This window comes from Centropristis striata, chromosome 16, assembly GCF_030273125.1.
Source record: "Centropristis striata isolate RG_2023a ecotype Rhode Island chromosome 16, C.striata_1.0, whole genome shotgun sequence".
Lineage (NCBI taxonomy): Eukaryota > Metazoa > Chordata > Actinopteri > Perciformes > Serranidae > Centropristis > Centropristis striata.
Window position 1 is genome coordinate 10,464,875 of NC_081532.1, and position 15,543 is coordinate 10,480,417.

Consider the following 15,543-nt stretch of genomic DNA (forward strand, 5'->3'; position numbering starts at 1 on the left):
AGCAGTTAGGAGAAGCCTTCAAGAGTAGTGGACTGGAAGCTAAACAATGTACTTCTGTGGACGGGGGCAGCACAAAACGTATGTTGAAAAAAAAAAAATCAGTTCGCATCCAAGTTATATTTAGAGTCTTTTTTACCGCTTTAGCCTGCTGTCAGGCGGCCCTTTCTGAACGGCAACTGAAGCCCATATATCTATCTTTGCTCACTTAAAAGTCACCAGACCACATTGATAAAAAACAGTAATTTTGTCTCGCAGAACATACAAGTTACCCTTCTACCGCTGCCTTGATTGGTTCGTTTTTTTGGGTTATTGTGTGACTTTGCAGAATCTGAACTAACCCTTTTAATCAATAAAGTAACACAATAACACTAACTAACTAACTGTTTGAGGCAGCAGCAGACCAGCAACTCATTTATTCTGCAAGTTAAAATTACAGTTTTTGTCAATGAAGTCTGGTGACTTTAAAAAGAGATAACAACTTCAGTTCCCCTCTATGTAAACTTAAATAGGACTCTCTGACAACAAGGTAAAGTGATGGAAAATATTTGAAATATGCTGTATACTGTAACATATATTTTCTGTTTAGGTGGTTAATATACATTTTGCTGCTGCCCCTGTCCACAGCACTACATTGTTTAGCCTATGTGCCTGTACTCCAGCCTACCATTCAAGGTAATACAATAACTATGGATTAGCACCTCATACAAACGCTAAAAATATTTTATCTGCTAATTCAGTCTTGAAAATGTATATTTGAATCTCATTTTATGCAAACACTCAAAAAAGCACAAAGAAAAAGTAAGCTCTCTATCTGCTTCTAAGCAATCACCCACTCTGAGTGAGTCAGAATAAAGAATAATACTGCAATCCTACTCACACAGCAAAAAAAAAAAAAAAAAAAGCTCAGATGCCCAACAGTGTTTGTGTACAAACAAAAACAGCCAATCTGCATTCATCATGTTTTTACATAAGCAGTGAAAACTTCAAAGAAATGTCAGCATGATAAGTTGAACTATTGACTATTTATTTGCATTTACACACACACACACACACACACACACACACACACACACACACACACACACACAAATACAGATGTATCAACAGATAAAACGGAGGCAGGATATAACAGTAAAATGAGACTTTCTTCTTCTTCCATAAAAAAATAAACACAGTGAGTAAGTGAGACGCGCAAGATTTGACCGGTTCACTGAGCCAATGAGAAATGAGTCATTTCTATAGTAAAGTGATCACTCCATTGTTTAAGATCAAAACATGATGAGTTCCCATCTGCCCAGAATGACAGTATCGACACAAATCCTGCCAATAAAAGACACCAAACTGAAGTCAAGACAAAGGATCATTCAGTGAAGTGGCGGCTTACCAACGATGCACCAGATTGAAAAGCGTATCCAGGTGATGGCAGACAGTTTAAGCATGAGGTAGATGTTGACCAGCATGGCTGAAGCAGGGACCCAGGGCACACAGGGCGCCATGTAGGGCAGCCGCTTAGGGTTCTCTGGCTGCTGGAGGATGATGATGACGAGCAGGGCGAGGAAGATGATGAAGAAGATTAACAGCAGCAAAGCCCACCAGCGACCCTCCGTGATGCTGCTCGCTCCTGAGGAGAGAAGAAAGATTAGCGCTGAATTCATGGTTACCCTAAAAAGTCCATCAGACAGCTGCAGCTCATTCAGAGTCCTCACTAAGACCCAAAAAGTAGATCATATTACTGCAGTTCTTAAGTCCTTACACTGGCTTCCTGTCTGTCAAAGAATTCAGATTTCAAAATACTATTGTTGGTCTACAAAGCACTGAATGGTTTAGGGGCAATACATTTCTGATCTTCTGCTTAATTACTAGAGGTGGGGAAAAAAATTGATTGCAGTATTGCAATATTTTGTGTGACAATATTATAATGATTCATGGCCACCAGGTATAGGTATTTAGCAATTTTTTTTCTCTGCAAAGTTAGGCTTTTTTTTATGTTTCATGGTGATTTTCAAAGTAGTCATGTGACCTCTGACATCATGCTATCTCAATGAAAATAGGATCTCTAGGTTCCCACAAGTTGACTCTCATTGTGGAGGAATAAAAAGACTGAAGTGAGATTATTACATTGATAATTTTCTCTTATTTGACAAAAAAAATAGTGATTTAATTTAATTTTTTTGGACACAAAATACATTTAAACAGTTAAATTGCAGTACATTGTATCGCAATACTGTATTGTATTTGCTCATTTTCAGTCTTAAAATGTTATAATATTTGAATGTAATTTCAAAGTCTCTTTCTAAACTTTTAATGTGTTGTGTAAAGCACTCTGAATTGCCTTGTTTTTGAAAGGTGCTATACAAATAAACTTGCCTTGCCTGAACTACAGTCATGGAAAAAAATATTAGGCAACCCTTGTTTTCTTCAATTTATCGATAATTTCAATGCCTGGTACGACTACAGATCCATTTGTTTGGACATGGTTTTCCAGATATCAGCTCTTAAATTAAACTCTTATGAGCTATTAAATATAATATATAATAATAAATATATATAAATATAAAATAATAAATATAATATATAATAAATTAAGACATGAAATGTTTAATTCTGTGTGTAATGGATCTATATAATGTGTTATTTCCACTTTTTGAATTGAATTACTGACATAAATAAACTTTTCTATGATATTCTAATGTATTGACATACACCTGTAAGATGAGGGTTAAAAGAAGTTGAAAAGGTGTTTTTATTTATTATTTACATGGTGCAGTTCCACAGAATGACCATTTTCCATGGTTAACTTGATAATGATTTTGGTTATTATCAAGAAAACCATGGAAAATGTCTAGATATCAGCTCATAAATTAAACTTTTATGAGCTATTTTTCTTGTTATCAATATATATTTGTGCAAACAAATGTACCTTTAGTTGTACCAGGCATTAAAATGAACAAGAAATTGAAGAAAAAGGTTGGTCTAATATTTTTTTCCACGACTGTGTAAATCCCTGTCTCAATTTGTTCATGTGTTCTCACCAAAAATGATGAAAGAGCAGAAAGCGAAGATGGAAATGAAGAGCAGCAGCACACACACAGTCACAGTTTTCCCCGTGGCTGGAGTCGGCCTGTCCATCTTCCCCGGGAGGCCCAGTCGGATCCTCAAGGTGTAGTAGCGCGGCCCAATCAGCTTCTTCAGCCGCCGGGACAACCCGCCCTCTGTCTCCTCTGCTTCAATGCCAGTGGTCATATCCACGGTGCCGTAGTTTGGGTGGCTGGCCGTGTAGGCGGTTTTATCCGGTTTGCCAATCAGCATCTCGTTGTCGCCCAGTGACGGCAGGTTTTTGGCTCCGCAGGTGTTAGTGGCCGGACCTCCGTACTCATCTGCTTCACTGGTTGGCGAGCAGGCGTCTTTCTCACACTCAGCCAGAACGCCTTCCTTCCTCTTGTTGTTCTGTTCCTCAGAGAGGAAGTTCACGAAGCCGTGGATGTCGCCTTCAGGTTGGTAACGCAGCAGGAGCACACACAGGCTGACCTGCAGAACAGGAGGGAAAAAACGATTTGTTTCTTTTATAAGCAGGAAGTTGGGAAAAAAAGTGCTTTCCTTCTAGTAATTACTTCATCCAACAAGAATAATTGTTTTTAACTCATGCATGTAAGTTCATGGTTTATTTTATGTGGTTTGATTAGTTTAACTTCCAACCTCGGAACAACACCTGCAGGTTAAACAGCCATGTTTTCTTAAAAAAATAACATAAAAATATCTCCAAGATCACATCAATTATCATAGCCAAAAACTGTAAAAACAGAAATGATTGACATATTTTCAAATCACTGATAGCTCTCTAAAAAAAAGTGTGACAAATGCTTGTGTCAGGAAAAATAACAACATCCTAGCTTTAAATCGTGAAATTTCTTTAAAATCACTACAAGATCAGAAATGTCTCATTAAAATTTCGCCCAAACAAACTTACTAATAAACTAATTAACTGTTTGCACGACTAAGATCTTCTTCAGAGCTCCTCCACCTGCCGCTCTTGGAAAAAAGATTGTTCTCAAGAAACATAAAACTTCCATTTTGGTAGAATTTTATTTTATTGTTCTGAGTATTTTGGTTTTTAATTGTATGACATGAGGCATTTGCTTTTGTTTGTAACATGAACATTGCAAATAAGAAAATAAGAAAATATGAAATAGAGTGTTGTTATTTTAAAGCTTTTCTTAAATCAGATTTATAGAACAGCTACTCTGTCATGAAATACATTGTCACCGTGATATAAAATCATATATGGAGTATGATGATGGAGTATGGAGTATTTTGGCCATATTGCCTACCCGTACCGGCTACCAGGGAACACTGGCTGGTTATGCACTACATGTTTCCAGCTATTGCAGAATTCTACATGATTTATGTGTTAGTTTTCCCACAAAAATCCCTGTTGCAGTGCACAATAACTCCTTAAAGGATAAAATTTCTGCAAATGGGTCTCGGAATAAATCTCTGGAATAAAACAAGATATATATGGTAATCCGCTACATCCTTCAAGTACCCATATGGTCTATATAAAGTCCACCATCATTATCCACTCACCAGGGTGTAGGCCAGCAGGGTTCCTATAGACATCATCTCTATGAGGTCTCTGAGGCTGACCAGGAGGGACAGCAGGGCAGCCAGGAAGCCTGACACCACACAGGCAACAGCAGGGGTCTCTGTGTAGGAAGACACACTGGCCAGGAACCTAGACACACAGAAGTTAATTGACTCAGTTGCACACGTCATGAGACTTAACATGAAAATTAATGAATGCTAAATAAGTATGTGGACTGACTTAAACAGCAGGCCGTCACCCGCCATGGCGTAGATGACCCTGGGCATGGGGAACAGAGAGCCCAGGAGGGAGACTGTGAGTCCGGCTATGGAGCCCACGGCCACGATATACTTTGCGAACATACAGCCGTGCACGGCAAACATCTCCATGAGCGGGGCGTCTGCGTCAATCTCATTGTACGGCACCATCAGAGTCAGGATCACAGAAACCTGGATGGAAGAGGGGGGAAGAAAAACAGAGGCTTTGTTAACCCAACTGAATTGTTTTATTTCCTTTGGTGGAAGTGTTCTCTGGGCTTGCCTCAGCACAAATGTAGATAAAACCATTTTTAAATGGCTGAAAAGTGAGTTTTTTTCATTGTGCTAGTTTTTGGGCACTACTGTTTTTGCAGTAGACTCCATTATATTTGAGGAAAGACTGTAGTCCCATGTGCACAAATACAGTTTTTTTTTACTCTGCATATCTGTGTCAGAAAAAATGTTAACAAAAACATGGAAAACATACTTTTGAAAACAATGTGAAAATGTTTCCGTCATTTAAAAAAAAAAATCCCCACTGATTACTAATAGAAAATATTTTTTCCTTATCATACTAAATATATACTGAACAAAAATATAAACGCTCATGTCAAATATTGATGCCACAGAGAGTTAACAACTCTAATTGAACAAATGCTAACTTTTACTTGTACAATAGGATTATTTCTCTTGATTTGTGTAACATTTTTAAGCCATCTCTCTGTCAGTGAGCAATTGCTCAGTGATGCAGTGATTTCACTTAGTACATGGGTGTGGCTTTCCCAGGCAGTGATCAGACAGAATTAGATAGTTTGAGAGTTCGTATTTGCCGGAAATGTCGCTCATAGAGCATCTTTGGGATGTTCTGGATCGATGTGTCCACAACCGTGTTCCAGTTCTGGTTAATGTGTGCCAGCTCTGTGTGGCCCTGCGGGAAGAATGGAATAAAATTCCACAGACCACCATAGAAACATGATCACCTCCATGCGAAGGAGAGAAATGCAAATGGTGCACACACAAGATATTGAACATTCAATTTCTTCAAACGTGTTCCAAGGATTGTCACTTCTTTGCTGATGCCTATATCAAGATGTAATGGACGTTGATCTGAAGATTAGTCACTAACAAAAAGTAATCTTGATTTGCTTCATATGCATAACCCTAATGTTAATAAAAATTCTAAAATTTGACATGGGGTGTTTATATTTTTGTTCAGTGTATAATTTTGGAAAAATAATGAGTTCTTTGTTGCAATATGATAAAACAAACAAGGTTTCCTTATGTTCATCATGATATATTGCTATGTCAAAAAGTGTCCTTTCATTTTCAAAGTGAAATAATTAAATATTTATCTTTATCTATGCAGGCCATTGTTCACTAGTTTCAAAGTAATTTAAAAAAAGATGATGAAGATCATGAGATATGATATAAAGCTCCAGAAAAGCTACTAAATGGAAATTAATCTCACATTTAAGCTGTTTTAATCACCTCATCAGAATCATTTGACTTATGTTATAATCATGCAAATATTGAGGTTTTAAAGACTAAATGTTTATACGTAGTGTTGAGCTACATTCCACACCGCCAGTGCATCACATGCAAAATGTTCATTAGTCATGCTTCTCTCTCATTGTCTGTGCATGTGTATAGGCTTGTGTGTGTGTGTGTGTGTGTGTGTGTGTGTGTGTGTGTGTGTGTGTGTGTGTGCGTGTGCGTGTGTGTGTGTGTGTGTGTGTGTGTTTGCGTGTGTGTGCGTGTGTGTATTTGTGTGTGTGTGTGCGTGTGATCTTGATCGCTGCGTCTGACGTGTGAAATCATGCGGGGCCATCTGTCAGATACTGTGCTGCAAAAGAGGGATTTGCATGAACAGATTGCAGAAAGAGACAGGAATAATAAAAGACTAACCCTCACAGAGAGGAAGATATAAAGATCAGTTTTCTCCTAGTAGCCCCGCTGCCCTTTAACCCTGCGTCCAATCTGGGCACAGGATGGTCGACTGCGTGTGTGAACCAAGTCAAAAGGGACTATACTAATCTAGAGGGAATCCTGCAACAAATCCCAGTTTAACATATTTGTTTTGGAGAGTAAAGCTGATCCCAAATGGCATCCTACAGTGCAAATTTAGCTCCCTGTCAGCCAATTTTCAGCTTGTACATTCATGTGACTCCCCACCGTGACTGAGGGTTTCCCAAAAGCATCTCCTTCACTGCCCTTTTTAGTGTGCTGACGCCCACTTAAGAGCATAGATGTGAGGCAATTCAGCGTGGAGAAACAGTCAGGGGGAGCACTGAAGGATGAACCCTACTCAGTTTGATGATTCTGGATGAAGCTACAGTGCATCGTAAACCACCAGAGAATAGATGTGACACATGTGTTTAATGATTAAGTGATTCTGAATCTTAAAAGTGCAGCAGCTCGAGAATCCTAATGGGACCAAAAAAAGTTATTCCAAGATGGCGACGGAGTGAGACACATCAAAGAAAGATGGAGATTAAGACAAGTGGAGAAAATAGATTCTGCAGTTATTTGGAGGAATAGATGCGACTTGTAGACACAGAAGCAGAGAGACGACTTCTTCAAAAGAGAAGTTTTGAAGTTGATGCAATCTTTGGCCCCAGGCGTCGTTGAAAAAGAATCCTCTCTCCTGATAGGCCGATGTTACATGGTACCCATAGCAACATCCATCCAGCACAAACGTGTCAAAGTAAGAATCTGGTCGGCTGTGCGAGCTGAATACGTAAAGATCAGAGATGAGACAAGCACCCACACAGTTGGAGTGCAGAAGAAGCATCAGGATGTTGAATATTTTCCTCCTACTGTCAGACACTGCTCAAAATTTGGGGTAACACGTTCAGTCTGTGTTCATTAGTATGTGGATAAGAAGTGGAAAGTAACGTTGAAGTTAATGCATTGAGAATGATAAATACACAAGCAGTTTAATTAAGATTTTGGTTAAAAATGACTGCAAAAAATGACCAAAACATTAACTGAAATTCTGTTCTGTTCTCAGTTCAGTTTGTTTCAAAGTGTTTACCAAAAAAAAAACAATGTGGGTGCATGGATATTAAACTGTGATTGTAGACTGCAGTCTTCCCACAATCAGTGTGGGAAGACTGTATTCATCTGTGAAATAACAATTGTATTTCGGAATCAGTGAGCCAAGTTATTATCTCACCTCAATATTACACAGTGCATGCCAGAAACATTCAATTCAGCAACAGGGATTGTGTTCAGTTGCTATCATGGGAGGGTTATGAGACAACAGGTCCCTGGACACCAACGTGCAACACCTCTCCAACACAGGAGAAAGGCACACAGACTCTATAGCCTCTTTTTGTTGTTTTGTTTCTCTTTGTAATCATTTTGTGTCTCTCTGTAGTCATTTTAAGTCTCTTTGAAGTTGTTCTATTTCTCTTTGTGGTCATCTTGTGTCTAATTGTACTAATTTTGAGTCATAGTAGTCGTTTGGTTTCTCTTAGTAATCATTTTGTGTCTCTCTGTAGTCATCAAGTTTTTTTGTAGTTGTTTTGTGTCTCTTTGTGGAAATTTTGAGTATCTTTGTGGTAATCTTGTGTCACAATGTAGTCATTTTGTAGTGATTTGTGTCTCTTTGAAGTTGTTGTGTGTCTCTTTGTAATTATTTTGTGTCTCTCTGTAGTCATTTTAAGTCTCTTTGAAGTTGTTTTGTTTTTCTTTGTAATCAGTTTGTCTCTCTGTTGTCATGTTAAGTCTATTTTTTAGTTGTTTTATGTCTCTTTATGGTAATTAAAAGTCTCTGCAGTAACTTTGTGTCTCTTTGTAGTCATTTTAAGTCTCTGTAGTTGTTTTGTTTCTCTTTGTTATTATATTGTGTCTCTCTGTAGTCATTTTAAGTCTCTTTGAAGTTATTTTGTTTCTCTTTGTGGTCGTCTTGTGTCTAATTGTAATACTTTTGAGACACAGTAGTTGTGTCGTAGTACTTAGTAAGTAGTTGTACTATGTCTCTTTGTAGTCGTTTTGTTTCTCTTTGCAATCATTGAGTGTCTCTCTGTTGTCATGTTAAGTCTTTTTTTAGTTGTTTTGTGTTACTCTGAGGTAATTTTTGTGTCTCTTTGTGGTCATTTTATGTCTCTTTGTAGTTGTTTTGTTTCTCTTTGTGGTCATTTTGTGTCTAATGGTAGTTATTTTGAGTCTCTTTGTAGTTGTTTTATGTTTCATTGTAGTTGCTTTGTTCCTCTTTGTGGTCATATTGTGTCTAATTATAGTCATTTTAAGTCTCTTTGTAGTTGTTTTGTTTTCCTTTGTGGTCAGCTTGTGTCTCTTTGAAGTTGATGTGTGTCTCTTTGTAGTAATTGTGTATCTCTGTGTTGTTGTTTTGTTTCTGGTCACCTGTGTCTAATTGCAGTCATTTTGTTTCTCTGTAGTTGTTTTGTGCCTCTTTGAAATTGGTTTGTGTCTCTTTTTGGTCATTTTGTGTCTCCTTGTGGTTGTTTGACTCCTTTTCATAGTTGTTGTGGTTGGTTACTTAGAGTGACAAAGTATGTGAAGGCCAGGACGGCCCCTTGCACTTGACTTACACGATTAGTACTAACATAGGGGAACAAATGAGGCATTTTATATGTCTCTGTCTGAGGTATTTAAGGCAACTCACAGAGACGTAGGCAGTGAGGCAGGTGATGAGTGAGGCAGTGATGGCATAGGGGATGGAGGTGTTGGGACTCTTGGCCTCCTCTCCTGTTGTAGCGATGATGTCAAATCCAATAAAGGCATAGAAACAGGTGGCTGCACCCTGCATCACCTGGAGCAGAACAGAAGCAAGATAAATTATAGATTGCATAAAGAACACAAGCAGACGGAGACTAAATAAACATTATTATTACTCATTATGCGAGTGTATCTCCGTGTGTGTGCGTACCCCTGACCAGCCGAAGGGCAGGAACCTCCCCTCGTCCCAGTTCTCTCCGTTGACGAAGAACAGCCCGGCGATCATCATGAACACCCACACTATGAGATTGATGACGTTCAGCACGTTGTTGAATCCCACAGAGTTCTTCACTCCCAAAGCAACTATCACTGTCACCAGCAGCGCTATCAGCAGCGCCAGCAGGTCCGGGTACGACTGCTCCCCTTTACCTGCAGGAGAGGATTAGGATTACACACATGCACACAGATATAGTTGTATACACTGAACCTGTGAAATTCAAGCACCTTGGTGGCGGTGGGTGATGCAAATTGCCTTGCAAAAACACAGCTGGCTAAATCAACTAATCTATTAGTTTGATTGGTTTATTTGTTCATAAAAATGTGAAAAATGCTCTCCCATATTTCCCACATCTTTAAATGTATTGTATTGTCTGATCAAAAGTCCCAAACCCACAGAACGTGAGCAGTGCAGCAGCAGCAAAAAAAAAAAAAAGATTACTTGACAGAGGAAATTTCGACACAGTCGTATCACTGATTAACCTCATTTGTTGTTTCCAAGGCTGTAACCACATTTTATGTTCAGTTAGATGTTGTTCTTTTTATTGAGCAAATTGCAGCGAGTGGAAAAGAAGGCAGTGAAATTAAAACTCTGGAAAAGTTAGACCTTGTATTTATATGGTTTCCAAAATCATCTAGGTCGCCCATTAATCAACTAATTGTTTCAGCACTGCTGGATACGATTTAAAGAGCCACTTTAAAGGCACAATGAGTAGGATCTGTTGATTGCAATTTATAAACACAACACTTTAAGTTGACCCTTTTGTTTTGGAATGAACTGTGCATTTCACTAAGTTATGGTTGTGTTATTTTAGCATGTGTCTGCCTTTTCCATCTTTTCCTCTTGGATGCTTGCTAACCATCTTTCTACCTTTTGATGGAATCCAGCTCTCACACTCGGGGCTACACAGCCAGTATCCAAAGGGTGACGCCCAGAAAGATCAACAGCAAAATGAAAAGAAAATAATAAACTGCAGGCAGAGGGAAGGGCTTCTGCACATACAGACACACACACACTTCTATTGGATCATTAGTGCTGATTAAAAGGAATTATTTCTTGATGAATCTATACATGTTTTTTTTTAAATAAGAAACTGAACTAGAAGAATTTGAACTTTCTGACAGTCCTCAAACAGCTCATAGGTTTTGATCGTTTTAATCTAAAAAAAAGTGACCAAAACAAAGCTTAAAATTGTGATATTTCTGTCAAAATCACTTCACTCTACCTGTCTCATTTAAATTGCCAAAAATATGCCATTTGCACAAACCAGATCCTGTTAAAAACATTAAATTCAGTGCTCCTCAACAACACTGTGAAGCCTGTATGATGCTAGTACAGTCACTCAGCGCAGTGTATGCACAAAAGTTATAAGTGACCATAGGGAGACATGGATGATTACAAGGTTTGGTATTTGAAAGCTAGCGGTTACATCATCTTTCTTTAAATCTGGTTAATCTAAAAAAATACATAAAATAGGGACTGTCCTAGAAATTGTTACATTTGTTTTATAAATGTCAAAATTGGAAACACACACATACTGCTAACAAACTAATGAGACATATTTGGAGCTAAATTCCACACGTTCCCCGTGGTGTGGAGAAACACGTTTATCTCCAGCAGGCAGGAAAAGGGAAAACATTAACTTTCCATTATGGTGTTGAACAGCTGGCCATGCTGCTTATCATGTGACCACTACCACCGCTTTGTCAGTGTCCGACAGGAAGAGACGGTCAGGGTGGTGTCGCCTTGATAGACGCAGCTGGCACACACATCAGATATAGTATTACAGCAGATTAGCAGGCATTCCCCTCATGCTACGCTTTATGACCTGGAACACTGTGTTGCAGGAATCATTTAGAAATCCAAGATGCTACGATCGCTGTTACTTTCCATCATGACATGATTGCCAAGATAAGCGGTGAAACTTCATTCAGATGTTCCATGGAAAAAAATCTGATATGGTTTGATTTCCCAGATGGTGTTATTGTTTTGTGTTTTTCAGGATTTCAAATATGTACTATCATTCAAACACAGTGGCCACAAACGTTCTCCAGGGATACAGATGACATTGTGCTTCTGTTGAGAAGGCAGTTTGTGACACTGATGACAAACATAAACAACTACAGCTAAAATGGAGTTTATTAAATCTGCTTCTTTGGGTCAAAAGATTGACAAAGCTGACATTTAAACCAAGATAACTCAGGTTCAACACTCTGCAGAAGCAAATATTTGGACCATAAGAAGTGTCTCTGACCTGTGGTGGGGAGTAAAAGAGATTGTTTCTTTCTAGAGGTCACTTGACTAAATGTATTTTTCATTTATTTATAGTTTTTAAAGCAATCTTTACTCGACAGTTGACTAAAGCTAATAGCGTATAAGGGGAGGCAATTATAGTGTAATCAACAGAATAAAAAAATGCTATAAATATTTGTCCTTGTATTTATTGTGTATTAGCTACCACTCTTTCCAAGGAATGTATGTATTGTTCCCAAGCATCAGAAAAATAGTAAATTACTTAATTTTCGATGCTGACCTTCTATGATAAAACAGCACAAGTTACTTAAACCATCCCTCCTGTATCACTGCAGCATTGCATACAGATCTCAGACTAAGACTTAGTCATTATTAATACAAATCCTGACACTAAAACTCATCGGAAACTTAAGTTAAATCATATTTTTCCTCTAAAGAGTATTTCACACTACACAGCTTAAGCTCTAATTTTACACAAGTGAGGCTCCCAGACAAAAGGCCCAAAATCGCCATTAGCTCGGAAAATCAGTGCTCTCACACAATGGCCCTCATTTATCAAACAAACGTAGAAACGAGCACAGATCAGCGTATATATCATCTTAAGAAAGAGGTTCACGTGTGATTAATGAAATGAATGCTCGCATGTCTCCAATCACAGTGTAAGAATGGTCGGCTCTTTAGCATTTAAATATCACGCCCTAATATATACTCGATTCAGATGCCGAGAGTTTACGACATCGAAGGACACAATACAGCAATTTCTTTTTTTCCTTTTATTTTTTTTAAAGTCACCTTTATCAGCAAAGTGCACTATGACAAATAACAACAGGAGCGAAATAGACATTTTACAGAAATACGCAGCGACTGGGGTTTATGAAATAAAAGAAGTAGCCTCAGCTTGTAGCCTGTTCAAAGAATTTCATGGTCAAGGTGTATTTATTTTCCATGAGGTTTTAATGATACGTGATGTAGCCTAAACATGCTTTGGTTTGCCACCATTAAAAAACAAAACACAGCAGAGTTTTATCAGCTCCAGGCATCGATACAATAGTCTAATAACAATTCTCAGATGTGTGGACTGACTCAAATTTGCGTACACGAGCTGAGACCAGACATGAGATCTGATCGTACCCTCCGCCCACATATTTATAAATGCCGAGCCTTGTGTAGAAATGATCGTACGCCCACTTTACGCTCACTTTCTGTCATACGCTCGTTTGAAAAATGAGGGCCAGTATGTGAACTGTTCAAAGATGGAGGCCGAGAGGATTGCTGATGCATCACCGACTAATCACTGCTATGTGGTGTCTAGACCTGTCAAGGAGTCTTGTGGGCCAATGTGAGTGTACAGCAAGGGCTGAGGAGAAAACTGGGGCAGGGGTTGCCTGAAACAACAGGAACTGTATTGTCTGCATTGCATTTGCAACACTGACCAAAGTTGTTTTTGCACTAAGAGGAAACAGGCTCTAAATACTAAAGTTGTGTGGAAATAGTCTATTTGGTGCCAACGACAACATCAACAAGCATGACTATCGTTTTCATAACAAAATGTCGTGTGGAGACCAGATTCCTGCTGGTCATAGAAGAAAAAATGGTGGAGTGTGTAATCCCATGTCGCCAGGCAGTTATGTAGTGTGAAAACCACAACTTTAAGACTCAAGACAGCAAATTGTATCGTGTGATCAGTGCAGAGATCTGACCCCTTTGGTACTCATGTAGTGTGGATTAAACATTGCTAAGCACACATCCTTCCCCACTCACCCAAACCATTGAGCGTTCCGATGTGTGTAATCATGAAGTTGCTGATGCTGTGATTGGCCAGTGAGTCCGCCATGCTGCTGAGAGCCGACGCCCCCGCCGCCGTGCCGATCAGATACTCCAGAATTAAGTTCCAGCCGATGAAAAAAGCCACGCACTCGCCCACGGTCACGTAGCTGTACGTGTAGGCTGAACCTGTGGTCTTGGGCACCCGCACGCCGAACTCTGCATAGCACACTCCTGTGGGAACAGACACACATTCATACACATATCAGTGACACTCAGATGCATTATCATCTGAGAAAGGCAGAGCTGAAGGTATATAGACTGGAGCACTAATGTAGTGCTAAAATATCCCCTGAGTGCCTTTTATATTATAGCTTCGCCCGTATAATGTGTTCGCCCTTGTTCTAACTGGATAGGTATTAACAGGCTCTTCATATGAATCATGTCAGCGTAATGGGAATAAGAATGACAGTAACCTTTAACTATGTTACACTCAGCCCTGTGTGTGTGTGTGTGTGTGTGTGTGTGTGTGTGTGTGTGTGTGTGTGTGTGTGAAAGAGTGAGAGACAGTAAAAGAGTTTAAGTGCAGAAAAAAAGGACAAGGTGAATTCACTCCTGTCCAATGGTGGAAAGTAACTAAGTACATTTACCCAAGTACTGTACTTATGTACAATTTTGAGGTACTTGTACTTCACTTGAGTATTTCCATTTTATGTAACTTTATACTTCTACTCCACAACATTTTTAGGCAAATATTGTACTTTTTACTCCACTACATTTAGCTGACAGCTTTAGTTACTTTACAGGTTGAGATTTAACATGAAATATATGATCAATTTAAAGTGATTAGACTTTTTTAAATTAAATCTTATAACAGTATATTAAGTAATTAAATGAGCCCCATCTTTACAAAATGAAAACACTGCTGACATAAAAGCATCAAAACAAATAATGTAATAATATATTTAGAATGGGAAAAAATGGCACCAGCCACTTTTACATTGACAAACTCTTTTTTTGATAGACTTCACTGTTTATACTGTAAATTCTGTTTATACTGCCATATTTATATTTATACTGATAATTATGTTTATACTGTGCCATATTGCCATAATGATACTGCTAGACTGTTGTTTCTATTTATACTGTTCATTTGAAATATTCGCCATATTTATCCCGTTAATCTGTTCATACCGCCATATTTATACTAATTACATCTTCCAGATTTGCCACTGTCTTCTCTTCGATCGGTCAAGACTCAACAAAAATGTAAAGAGCTTCATAAGTTACCACTTGTTCACTTTCTGCACCAAAAACCAATAATTTGTTTTTTGGTGCAGATTTTTTTTTTGTTTCCACCACATTTTACATAAATCTGTTGACCAATAATATAAACGCTCCGGTTTCCCCACAAGTCTGAAGATTCACATCAGACTAGCACATTAAAAAAACGCCAACAACAACATCTACAAGAACACCACAACATCAATATTAGCAGAAGAGCATTGCTTTTTGGGTTTTCGCCGGGACGCTCCGGTTTCCCCACAAGTCTGAAGATTCACATCAGGCTAACGCATTAAAAAAAACACCAACAACAACATCTAGTGGACTCAGAAAATAAAGCAAATGGTTCATGAGGCTTCATTGATACATCACTATTATAAAGCACATTCTGGAAATGTAAAAAAAATGAATTATTGGTGAAAAGAGATTGACAATTCAACAGT

General features: G+C 38.5%; 1 protein-coding gene across 2 annotated transcripts in view; it reads right to left on the reverse strand.

The window, feature by feature from the left end:
- The window catches only part of slc7a14a (solute carrier family 7 member 14a), a 42,442-nt gene that overhangs the window by 6,594 nt on the left and 20,305 nt on the right, over positions 1-15,543 (reverse strand). For both annotated transcript variants that reach the window (XM_059353326.1, XM_059353327.1), the window contains exons 3-9: positions 13,814-14,050; positions 9,734-9,951; positions 9,470-9,616; positions 4,823-5,031; positions 4,585-4,732; positions 3,033-3,528; positions 1,385-1,621 (exon numbers count right to left, since the gene is read on the reverse strand). In XM_059353326.1, the coding sequence (XP_059209309.1) occupies positions 1,385-1,621; positions 3,033-3,528; positions 4,585-4,732; positions 4,823-5,031; positions 9,470-9,616; positions 9,734-9,951; positions 13,814-14,050 (1,692 nt within the window). The remainder of the gene's footprint in view (positions 1-1,384; positions 1,622-3,032; positions 3,529-4,584; positions 4,733-4,822; positions 5,032-9,469; positions 9,617-9,733; positions 9,952-13,813; positions 14,051-15,543) is intronic.